Consider the following 12,771-nt stretch of genomic DNA (forward strand, 5'->3'; position numbering starts at 1 on the left):
TGTTAGACGTGGCGCTGGTCTGTGTCTGGTTGATTGTGTGACTGAGCTTTGCCAGAGAGCTCTGTTCAAGCTTCCATTCCATTTCAGACCCACACATTTCCCAGGGTCCTTCCTGCTGCTCCCAGTGACTGTGTAGCCTTGGTCAGTCTTTTAAGATCTGCATTGAAATCCCCTCGGGCCCTATTGAAACCCACCTTATAGCCCAGGGGTGAACTCACCTAGGGTTTCCGAGGTCATAGCCTCTTTACTGAACCGCACTACTTCATCTTCCTCCTGCTGATCTTGAGCCAGCTTGTGGTAACCGTTTAGTTAGCAGCCGGTGCTTAACCCAGTGCTTCTTTCCCAGGCTAACCACCCAGTGTTTTCCAGTGAATCAACTCACAAGCCAATCTTGCCCCCTCCCCCAAAATCGCTGCATCTTTACCCACTCTCAGTAATTGTCATCAACCATGGAAACCAAAGGTTATTCTTAACTATCTCCATCACCACCACCTCCCGCCTCCATGCCTAGTGGCTCCCCCAGTCAGCCACTGTGTGGTCTTCCTAAACATCTGACACATCTCCCCACTTCCCTCCATCGGATTTAATCAACATGCTCGAGTCTGGAGTGTAGCCTCTCCTACTTACAGCCCTTTCTTCTCAGGTCTTTCCACCCCCACACTCTCCCTGTCCCTTCACACACACAGCTGCAGGGAGCTTTACAAAAGGAAAATCCAGACAGCTGTCTGTGCCTTTGCCCGTGGGGTAAGCATTGAACTGTTAACCACGAGGTTAGCTGCTGCCCCGTGGGATAGAGTTGAGGCTCCACGCCCATCGAGATTTACAGCCATGAAAACCCCATAGAGGGCCACCATGAGTTGGAATGGACTCCACGGTGGTGAGTTTGGTGTGGGTTTTGGTTTGTTGCCTTTGCCCTCATATTACATCTGATCTCTGTAATGTGTCTTCTAATGACGCTACAGGACAGGGTAGAACTGCCCCATAGGGTTGCCAAGGCCGTGAAGCGTGACGCTTTACGGAAGCAGACGGCCTGTCTTTCTCCCTAAGAGTGGCTCATCGCTTGAACACTGTCATCAGGCCCAAGTCAGATTAGCCTACCCTCCCTAGCCTAATAGCTCACCCTCACAGTTTCACTTTCTGTACAGTCATGTTGACCTTCATGCCTGTTCTCCACCTCGAGTGCCCGCCCTGTATCGCTTTTGCTTGAGGAACACCGACGTATCCTTCAGCTCTCACTAAATTCTTCAGTGCTGCTAGATGTTCTTTTGACTCCGGCTTTTCCTAGGAGGGAAAGAAGTGGCATCTCCCTTGCAGTTGCTTGTGTACGATCTCCCCTACTAGATTATAAACACGCTCCTGGGGCGCAGGGACTCGGCTGTCCTCAGTGACTTTCTCCATCTCCAGGACCAGGTGCCAGGAAATGTCTTCATGAATGCCCATGGTTTGTGTTTTGATTACAGTGTGGTTGGGTGCCGTCGAGCGACCGTATGTACAACAGAACACAACACCGCCCAGTCCTGCTCCATCCTCACAATGGTTCCTATGCGTGAGCCCATTGTTGAAGCCACCGTGTCACTCTGTCTCCTTGAGGACCTTCCTCTTCTCCACTTCCCTCTAGCTTACCAAGCATGCTGTATTTCTCCGGGGACTGGCCTCTCTTGGCATCATGTCCAAGTATGTGAGCTGAAGTCTCGACACCCTTGCCTCCGAGGAGAGCACTCTGGCCTACCTTCTTCCAGGATGGATGGGTTTGCAGTAGTAGGCTTTATATCAATTTTAGTGGGATACAGGAAATCCTAATGAAAAGATTTGAGTTAGAAAGGAATGCTGCAGGTGAACAATTTCAATATGCGAGGTAGTGGTGCAAGTGCTAAGCCAGGTAGTACCCACCGCCATCTGGTTGATGACAGCTCATAGTGATCCCCTAGGGCAGAGTAGAGAGAGGTGTTCCTGTGAGTGTCTGAAACTAAATCATGACGAGTAGAAACCCTCTTCAGTCTCCCATGAAGCAACTGGTGGTTTCGAACTGCCGACCTTTCAGTTAGCAGCCCCCAACACCTAACTAAGACACCACCAGGGCTCTTGGCCATTAAACCAATCTTTATCAAGATGTGCTCGTCCACTTTGAATGTGCTGGTGGTGAAATTGCAACAAAGCCTAGTTACAATTTTGTTTTGTTTTGCTTATTTTTCTTTTTTTTTCAAAGACATATTTCCAGTGCAGTGAATTATTTAGTATGACTCTTCTAGCCATCATCATTATAAGTCCCACCCAAATGACTTTCAGGAGGAAATCACCCGCTTGAATTAGAAACTGCATAATCATCACCTCATCTTCTTTATTACTTACAGTGAGTGCACTATATGCTGTTTCACAGTCTGCAGTCAGATCCTGCCATCTTATTTACTGTTTGTCTCTCCTGAGTGAGAAGCTTTTGATGTTGTGGACTTGGATTCCTTTCTTGAAATTATATTTAGTATTTTCATTTTTGTATGGTCCCTACACAACAACAAATTTCAAAACCACTGGCCCAGGAGTGGATTTCAACACAAAGTGCCCCATGGGACAGAGTGGAATTACTCCCTAGGGTTTCTGAGGTTAAGTCTTTGTAGGAGCCAACAGCCTCATGTTTTGCCCTCAGAGCAATGGGTGGATTTGAACAGCCAGTCTTGGAGTCAGCAGCCCAACTTTTAACCTGCCGTACCAGTTAGGCATAGAGGAGGTGCCGGTGGGATAGTGGGTTACACATCGGACTGCTAAGTGCAATGTCAGCAGTTTAAAACTACCACCTGCTCCACTAGACAAAGATGAGACTTTCTACTTCCTGAAAGAGTTATAGTCTCGGAAACCCACAGGGGCAGTTCTACCCTGTCGCATAGGGTCTCTTTGAGTCAGAATTGACTTGATGGCGTGAGCTTGGTCTTTTGGTCCCTCAAGTAAGTTCCTGGTTTGAATTCTAATTCTGCCACTGAAAAGTTTGGCAAGTTGCTTAGCTTCTCTAACTCTTAGGCAATTGAATTATAAAATGGGAATAATAACATCTTATACCAGTCCCTGGAGAAGGACATCATGTTTGGTAAAGTAAAGGGTAGTGAGAAAGAAGAGGGCCTCCAATGAGATAGATTGGCAGTGGCTGCAACAATGGGCTCAAACACAGGAACAATGTGAGGATGGTGCGGGGCCAGGAGTGTTTCCTTCTGTTCCGCATAGGTCGCCGTGGGTCAGAACTGACTCCGTGGCGCCTAACAACATCTAATAGAACACTGTCACGTACTGAATTCACATATGGAATCGTTCCTTTTTTATGTTTGGTTAAGTGTTTTTAATGAACTTTTCAAAGTATTAAAATTCATGGGGATAAAGGGCTCAAGTAGAAGGCATATGTTTTGAGAATGATGATGGCAACAAGTGTGCTTGACACAATGGCTGTATGGATGGATTGTGATAAGAATTGCATGGGCCCCCAGTAAAATGATTTTTTAAAAAAGAACAATCTAATAAAAAAAAAGATTCATGGGGAGAATTAAGAAATCCGCAGTATAGGTTCTTCTGTGTTCATTCTGCGATTTAAAACCCTGAAGGAGCCCTGGTGGCATCCTGGGTTAAGCATGGAGCTGTGCTACCCATGTTCAAACCCACAGTGACACTTTGCCTCTGTCCTTCAGAATCACTGTGAGTTCCAGTGTACTTGATGACTGTGAGGTGTGTTTGTACTTTTAGGGCAGATAACCAGGTTTAATCTCATACCTCAAGTTTTCCATGTAGGACAGATGCAGCCACGGTGAATAGAAACTGCTGGAGTTGGTTGTACTAATATAATACTTCGTTTTGAAATCTCTACTGTAAACAAAGCATTAAACAATATTTTAGTAGCAGATGGATTCCCCCACCCCCTTTTAAAAAATGATTTGTAGATTAGTATTGACATTTCCGCATTAGAAATTAATTTTTAATTGCCTTAATTCTATAGATAATTGATTCTGCTTTATTTTGCATTCAGTGTCCAGTAGTCTACAATGTAAGCAGAACATTAAAATTTGAAACCTCTTTGGGAAAAACCCAGCGGGAGATGTACACAGTGATGTAGAGCTGCTTCTTCAATGCTTCCCCCCCACCACTCTCATGATCCCAGTTCTACCTGACAAGTCTGGCTAGCCCAGAGGATGTGCACCGGTACAGACAGGAACTGGAAACACAGGGAACCCAGGTCAGATGATCCCTTCAGGATCAGTGCTGAGAGTGGCAATATCGGGAGGGTGGAGGGAAGGTGGGCTAGAAAGGGGGAACCGATTACAAGGATCTCCATATAACCTCTCTGGGGGATGGACAACAGAAACGTGGGTGAAGGGAGACATTGGACAGTGTAAGATATGACAAACTAATTTATAAATTATCAAGGCTTCATGAGGTAGGGGGGAGTAGGGACAGAGGGGAAAAATGAGGAGCTGATATTAAGGGCCCAAGTAGAAAGCAAATGTTTTGAGAATGATGGCAACAAATGTACAAAGGTGCTTGACACAATGGGTGTATATATGGATTGTGATAAGAATTGTTCGAGCCCCCAATAAAATGATATAAAAAATGATGCAGAGCTGCCTGTTGGGGGAGCAGGGCAGTCAGACAGGAACTGGAGAAGTGATAACGACCTCGGTCTAGGTGGCCATCTGCTGTCACTCGGTCTCTACTTGTTTCATCAGCATCCTGAAATGCTACCAAGCTACAGTTTATCAGCACAGGAAGTGGTTCAAGTTCACAGGATTAGGATATAGTCTTGAGCATTCCCCCCCGCGCCCCCCCCCCCCCTTACACACATCTGTTTATTTTCCCTCTAAGTGATCTGTCAAATTAAGACTGTTCTGAAATCTTAAGAGCCGTTATCTTTCAGGGTAGTAACTGTTTCCCTGAGGGGGTAACTGTGTAACCCTTTTAAGATGAGGTCACCCTCCCAGAAGAGTTTGTGTTCAGCTAGGCATCAGCTAATAGAGGTGAGGTCATGCTTGCTGTAGCACTTCAGTGACTGCAAAAACCAAAGGTCTCCTCCCAGGACTATGAACTTGGTGCCTTCATGGGCGGGGGAGGGGCGGGTGTTGTAGATGGAGGCAACCAGTGAGGAGCAAGCATGCCCATGGGTACGTGTCTGATGTGATGAGTCGAAGTAGGATACTAAGGTCAACTGATACTGTTAATTATGTATCATTCAGGTACTACCATGAAGGAAATTATGTCCATTATTCTATTCTAAAAGAATTCATGTATTTTTATCGTTCAGCCAGTAACTCCTTTACTAAAACAAGGACGAATCTCATGCTTCATCCCAGAAATGACTATATTTTAAATACTTAAATTAAGATTGATCCACCTAAATGTGAACTTCTTTTTTTTCTTTTCCTTTTAAGAACTGACTGGTTGGAGTAAGTTGGTTTGTTTGAAAAATATCATAATATTTCAATGAAATCTATTGATCTGAGCCAATAAGGAAATGATTTTGGAAAGCGGATTCAAAGCTAAAGCTTCTATTACCAGTTGCAAGGAGAGAATTATTAAGTCTGAATTTCATTCAAAGAGTTACTGTACTGTTTGCAAAAGAAGTACCTGATGAGAGATCTCTAGGGTTGGATAGGTGGTGCTGGGGACCTTTGAACACTTCAGGGTCCCTGAACTCTGAACCTTGTAATCATGCTCATGTAAAGGACCAATTATGGGGCAGACTACGGGGCCAGAAAGGACACTAGCAAGAGGTCCAGGTTGCCTTTCAGTAACTACTCAGTCACTTTCGTTTCTCACTGTTTTGACCCAGATTTTCTATAGTCTGGGAAGGCAGATGATGTGTTTTCATGGGCTGTAAATGTAATATCAATAAACCATTTATTTGGTATTTGTCTGTTTCCAGACTCATTAGTCAGCCTGTAACTGTTCTCTAGTTGATGGAGTTCAGAACACCCTTTTCTCAATCTCCCACGGGTAGGTTTGGCTTGCGGGCTGCCCACTCAGAATTAGTGTATGTAAGAGCGAGCTGGAGATTTCCTTGTGCCTCATACAGACTTGGTGAATGTCTGAAAGAGAGAGGTAGATAGACGGGGCAGGTACAGGATCACTTTCATTAAAGGGGGATACCTCTGGTTTTGTCACTCCTGATCCTTCTGATACAGGGTAAGAGCCGGATTGGCAACCTCAGATTGCCATTCTACCCCATTCACACTTGGGCTCCCTTTGTTGGCATTTTTATAAGCTGATCATTGTTAGATATTTTTAGCCTTAAAAGCAGTGCAAACTGTATTAGCTTAACAAGGCCGCCGTAATAAAGTAACTGCATTTTGAGGTTTGTTTAAACAACAAAAATGTAGTCTCAGTTCTGGGTGTATTTCAAAGAACTCAGGAAAGACCTTTCTTGCCTCTGTTTCTTTGGTAGCTCCGAAGTATTTGTTTTTCAAGTTGCATCTTCATAACGCCCTTTTTCCTATATCTCCTGCTCTCTTGTAGAACACCCCTCAGCTTGGATTAAGACCCACACTGTTCTGTCAGCATAACTGACACTGTGTTCAGGGACCCTGTATCCAAACAGGGACCTGGGGTTAGAGCTGAAACGTCTCGTTTTGGAAGACTCGTTTCAGTCCATAACACAACTACGGAGGAGGCCCAGACGTGGGGTTTACTCTCTAAAATCACTGCCACTGAGTCGATTCTGACCCATTAGTGACCCCGGAGGACAGGGTAAAACTGCCCCTGTGGGTTTCCGAGGCTGTAAATCTTTATGGGAGTAGAAAGCCCTGTCTTTCTCCCGTGGAGCATCTGGTGGTCTCGTACTACTGATCTTGTGGTCAGCACCCAACTCATAGCCAAGTATGCCACCAAGGCTCCACTCTGCAAGCTCCGGGCTCAGAATGTAAGCTCTGATACAAAATGTCCATATAAATCAGTAGTGTGGAGAAGTAAACATTGGGATAACGAACATCGTGGAATGGCTTTATGATGGCTGATATTGACTTACTTTATTTTTATTCTAGTTAATACCATGGAGACCGGTGAAAACTCTGTGGATTCGAAATCTATCAAGAATTTGGAAGCGTGAGTATCCAAGTAGAATCCTAGGTCATCCAAAAGATGTGCAAATATGGATTGTGATAGAGTTGTACGAGCCCCCAATAAAATGATAAAAAAAAAAAAAAAAAGGATGTGTGTATATTTAGACAAGGGAACTTTGAAAAGTTCTTGGGAAAATTGAATTAAAAGATAGTGAAGTTTTCCCACAAACTTTCAAAAGCCTCCTTGGATAGCGACGTTTGAGAAGGGGGGAAGGCTGGGGTATTACATTTGGTCTTTATGGATCAAGTTGGGTTCCACCAGCAGCTATGTGGCCTTACACGGTGAATTTCACCTCTTGGAATCTCATCTTTGACGTTTTCATGGAAATGTGAAGTGGATAAAAGAGGTGGCTAGAAAGCCACCAGGCAGACCCGTAATCAGAAATCCAGCTAGTGAAACTGGGGTGCAGGGCTCCTAAACCTGAGGCCTCCGTGTGCCAGAATTGACTTGATGCAGTGTGTTTGGTGGTGTTTTGACTTGTGGTTTCCTCATTTGTGTCTAGGTCAAAGGTCAGGCTTAGGCTGTATTTTTGTCAGGTTTTATGAAAGCACCGCCATACCCCTGAGATGGCATTAGTCAGGGCTCCTTTCAGCAGCAGAGTTGAGTGGCCGCCCCAAATCCAAAAGACTCTTCACCCTCTAAGCAAAAGTTTCCAGAATCCTGGTGGCACTGTGAGTAAACATTGGGCTGTTGACCACAAGGTCAGCAGTTGAAAACCACCAGCTGCTCCAAGGGAGAAAGACAGGGTTTTCTGTTCCTCATTCAGAGTTAGCATCTTGGAACCCACACAGCAGTTGTGTCCTTTGAGGTCACTGTGAGTCAAAATCAACTCAATGGCAGTGACCTTGGATTTGGGTTCAAGATTTTGCTCCAACCTGGAAAGATAAAATAGTGTATATTTGTGTGTAAGCTGAGGTTTTCAGCACATTTCTTATGCAGTTTTTGGTCTAAAATTAGGTGCCTCGGCTGATAGTCGGGTTGTCTTATACTCGAGTAAATACAGTACTTCACCAAAGCTACAATAATTTTTTTTTTATGTTTAATCTATTCGAACGGGAGTGTGTTAGCATTTAGAAGAAAATAGAAACATGCAGGTTAGAAGTGTGAACTTGGAAATCCAAGAGGTGTTTTCGACCCCAGCGCGTGTCCTCACGGCTGCCCCAGCCCCAGGACATTACTTCACCATGTCTTTCCTCTTCTGCAAAACCGATGGTTGTGAAATTTCAACGAGGCAAGCCTTCAGCCTGTTCTCATAATGTTCCAGACCTAGCAGGTGTTCTTTTGAGCAGCATAGATCCTTTCTAACTCTGTCAACTATTGTTTGATTTCTAAATAGGAAGATCTTCCATGGAAGCAAGTCAATGGACTCCAGTGTCCCCTTGGACAGTTGTTACAAAATGGATTATCCCGAGATGGGTTTATGTATAATAATTAACAACAAAAACTTCCACTCAAGCACAAGTATGTATCTTAGAGTCTTCAAACCTTTTTGAATGTGTGTGTCATTTGAGATGTTAAAAAATATTATTAAAATGTTAATAGTCAAAAGAACATAACGGAGGATAACCATGAAGTAGACACAGGGCAGTATCCTACAGGTCATATGCAGGGGCTTCAAAAAGTTCCTGGAAACATTCCATTATCCTTTAATTCCATTTTTCCATGAACTTTTTTAAGCTTCTCATAAAACACAAATTCATAACTTTTGTACCTAGCTTCAAAATCCCTGTCTTCCAGAGACTATCCTCTTATCTGTATGCTACCTTCCTGTATGCACACCCTGACTTTTCTGTTAACCTGATTCGTTTTCCTCCTTGCTCCTTCTTAATGGCTTTCCAAGATCTATGCAAACCCTTTTGGTGAACGGCAATGGAGGTGGACATACCTGACCTCCTCTGGCTTCCCTGTTGCTATGAGGCAGGGGTCAGACATGCCTTCACCCTCGACCCTTCTCTGCCCTGTTCTGATACCAGCCATTGCTCCCACAGCATTCTTCTTTTACGGGTTTGATAATTCATTACAATGGCCGCACAGTACGCACAGACAAAACTCACAATTACAGGGGCCATTAGGAAAGTTAACAGATTGCTACAAGTCAGGATCAGCATATAGTAAGGACACAGTCATTGTTCACAGCAGCCAAGTCTGTCAGCAGCCACGTCTCTCTGGTCTCAGTCTTTCAGTCCCTTGGCCTCTGCCTCCACGGGCCAGAAATCCAGCCCTCCAGTCCCTGTCCCACAGCTCCATAGTCTGGCCCAGACGGTATTCTCTGTACCACAAAGATGTTTACTTGTGTTTTATTGACTATACCAAGGCATTTGACTGTGTGAATCATTAAAAAAAACACTATGGATAATCTTGAAGAGAATCCCAGAACATTGCGTTATGTGCATGTGGGACTTGCACATGTGTCAGGAGACAGTTGTGAGAACAGAACAAGGGAATACTATATAGATTAAAATCAGGAAAGGTGTGTGTGTCAGGGTTGCCTCCTCTCATCATACTTACTGAATCTATGCTGAGCCAATCATCAGGGAAGCCGTGTTAAATGAAGAAGAATATGGTAGCAGGACTGGAGGAAGGCTTGTCTCTTGTCACATGCAGGTGGAACAACCTTGTTTCCTAAAAATGAGAATTTGAAGCATTGCCTGATGAAGATAAAGGATTGCAACCTTCAGTGTGGATTATAACTCAATGTAAACCAAAAACCTCACAACTGGACCAATAGATAATAGAATGAATAGAGAAAAGATTGAAGTTGTCAAGGATTTCATCTTGCTTAAATCCACAATTGCTACCCATGGAAACAGAAGTCAGGAGATCACAGGACTCATTGCGCTGCTTAAATCTGCTGCACGAGACCTCTTTAAAGCGTTGAAAAGCAAGCGTGTAACTTTGAGGACTAAGGCTCACCAGACACAACAGTGATATTTCTCATCACTCTAGAGCAGTGGTTCTCAACCTTCCTAATGCCGTGACCGTTTAATACAGTTCCTCATGCTGTAGTGACCCCCCCCAACCATACAATTATTTTCATTTCTACTTCATAACTGTCATTTTGCTACTGTTCTGAATCGGGCGCCCCTTGCGAAAGGGTCATTTGACTCCCAAAGGGGTCGCAACCCACAGGCTGAGAACCACTGCCCTAGATGCATGTGAAAGTTGGGCATTAAATAAGGAAGACCTAAAGAGAATTGGTGCATTTGAATTATTGTGTTGGCAAAGAGTATTGAAAGTACCATGGACTGCCAGAGGACGAACAGATTTGTCTTGGAAGAAGTACAACCAGAATGTTCCTTACGAGCAAGGAGGAGAGACTTCATCTCTTGTTCTTCGGACATGCTGACAGAAGAGACAAGTCCCTGGAGAAGGGCATCATACTGCTTAAAGTAGAGGGATAGCAAAAAGGAAGGTCTTCAACGAGATGGAGTGACACAATGATTGTAACAATGGGCTCAACCCTAAGAACAACGGGAGGGTGACGAAGGAGTGGGCACAGGAGCGCTAGGAGTAGGAGCCGGCTAGATGGAGGCTAATACAACAAAAGACTCCCAAGGGCAGAAGGATGACCCTCTAGGAAAATTGAAAGGTGCCCCTAAGGGAGCAAAGGTGGTGATTGGGTTCACACACTACTAAAATCAAGTCTTACTCCCACCCTAGCCCTATCTGTTAGTATAGTAGAGCACACTCTCCAAAGTGGGGTAATAGCCACAGGTACAGAGTCCAGAATGATGATGTATCACGTAAGGGTTGGTGGCTAGAAGGGCCATATGAATTGTCTCCAGCTCAACCATGTTGCCGGTATTGTCGCATGTAAGTTTTCCAATAACGCCGAGAAACAACTTGGTTCTGAAATGTTAGAAACCTTGTGCAGAGTCACACACAGACACGTTAGCTGAGCTGGGATTCCGACATGGTCTGTCTGTCTGCACAGGCTGAGCTCTTACTGGATGTAATAGTCTACTATATTTCTGGTCTCTTCAGTTCTCCCACTGAGGAACTCTTATCCCCGTCTTAAAGATACCTTTCTTTGCCTTACTTCCTTGTACTTAGTGATCCGATTTCTGTCTCCTTCCTTTGTTACTAGATTTTTAATGCAGAAGAAGCATCCCATCGCCACTCTTCAGTCCCTCCTAAACCTGGTTTTCTCTGTTTCTGCCTCTGTTATTCTACTGCAGCTACCCTCTCCGTTCTCCCTTGCCTGCTCAACAAATCCCCTTCTCAGTCTCCAATACAACTCATAACATTTCTCTAGAGAATATACACAAGAAAATCCTTTGCAAACTCCCCTCCCCTTCATGAAAAAATGAACTATTATTTTGGTGTGTTTGATGGGGCTTCAGAAGGTTTATGGAAAAGTGGAATTTTTCCGTGACCTTTGGGAAGCCCTCTCATCTTTATCCAATAGTTTTACCTTACAGTTTTTAAAACTTAACTTTAAAACTTAATATTCATAATATTGTAGTGAACAAAACCAAGACCATGTTATCTTCTAGTCTTTTTAAAAAAAATAAATAAAACAATAACCATGACCATTTTTAACCAGGGCAAATTTTTGTCTGTAATGGCAACACGATATTCCTCTAAGTGAATAAATAGTGATTTATTTAAGAAAGCCCACCTTGATAGGCACTTCAGCTGTGACTTGTATTTTAGTCACGGAGAAGCTGCATGTACTAAGAAAGCAAACTTTGTATAAGTGTGAACCAAATTCACGGATCCAAAGGATTAGAATTTTCTTAGCATTTGACAGGGTGGACAGGCTGTGCCTGGCTCTGAGCGGTTCCTTTCATTTCAAAGCAGTTATTATTTTTTAAAATAGTTACGATTATGCTTTCTGTTCCAAGAAATGGCACCTCGGTCTGGTACGGATGTAGATGCAGCGGAGCTCAGAAAAACCTTCGGGACCTTGAAATATGAAGTCCGGAATAAAAATGATCTTTCGCGTGAAGAAATGGTGACTTTGATGCGTGGTGGTAAGAGAAGCCCAAGAATAACCTTCGCTGGCCAGCTTCATATTTTGCCTTAGCTGTAATTATGCCGATAAGGTCAAGTCAACAAATACTGCTACAAAACCATAGGAACCTTTATTACACAAAAATGTAAAAATATGATGCTATCTGTTGTTCCTCAACCTCCCCTCCTTCTGGGTTTATCCGATCTGAAAGCAGCGTTCCATACTCTCAACCTTCCTTGAACCATTCTGTCCTCTTCGAACGATACCACATCAAAGCAGCAATTTGGGGCACTGTCCATCTACTCTAGTTGTCTCCCTGTAAAATGTTGTTTGAATTTGGTTAACTAAAGGGTGTCTGAAAGGGCGAGATCAGGGCTGTAGGCTAGATGGGGGCAGTCTTCCCAACAAAATTTTAAGAGTAGCCCTTGCTACCCTGGGAGAATGAGTGGGCACATTGTCACGGTGGGAGAAAAACCCTTGGCACAACTAGGCTTTTTCTCCCCAGTTTTCTTAAAACTTCTTTATAAGTAGACCCCATGATTGCCCTATGTCCTTTAAGAAAATCTTAGGATTTTGGATTGCAAAAACCACTCACCATGACCTCTAGAGCTGACTTCACTGTCTTGACCTTAGCTGGCCCAGGAGATCTCTTTGGAAGCCCTTGTTCCGATTGGACCTTTTTCTCTGGGTCATATTGGTCCATCCGTAGTTCAGATACATTCCATAAAAGT

The 12,771-nt window shown here is 43.9% G+C and overlaps 1 protein-coding gene across 3 annotated transcripts in view; it reads left to right on the plus strand.

The window, feature by feature from the left end:
* Positions 1-12,771, plus strand: part of CASP3 (caspase 3) — a 114,499-nt gene that overhangs the window by 482 nt on the left and 101,246 nt on the right. For 2 of the 3 annotated variants that reach the window (XM_045286867.1, XM_004696462.2), the window contains exons 2-4: positions 7,005-7,065; positions 8,420-8,544; positions 11,931-12,059. In XM_045286867.1, coding sequence (XP_045142802.1) covers positions 7,013-7,065; positions 8,420-8,544; positions 11,931-12,059 — 307 coding nt within the window. In that variant the 5' untranslated portion in view covers positions 7,005-7,012. Of the gene's footprint in view, positions 1-4,174; positions 4,208-7,004; positions 7,066-8,419; positions 8,545-11,930; positions 12,060-12,771 lie in introns of those variants that run through there. The other variant, XM_045286866.1, reaches the window with a different exon arrangement.

The sequence above is a fragment of the Echinops telfairi genome, unplaced genomic scaffold (assembly GCF_000313985.2).
Source record: "Echinops telfairi isolate 266 unplaced genomic scaffold, ASM31398v2 ScPeMD7_9;HRSCAF=40, whole genome shotgun sequence".
Taxonomy (NCBI): Eukaryota; Metazoa; Chordata; class Mammalia; order Afrosoricida; family Tenrecidae; genus Echinops; species Echinops telfairi.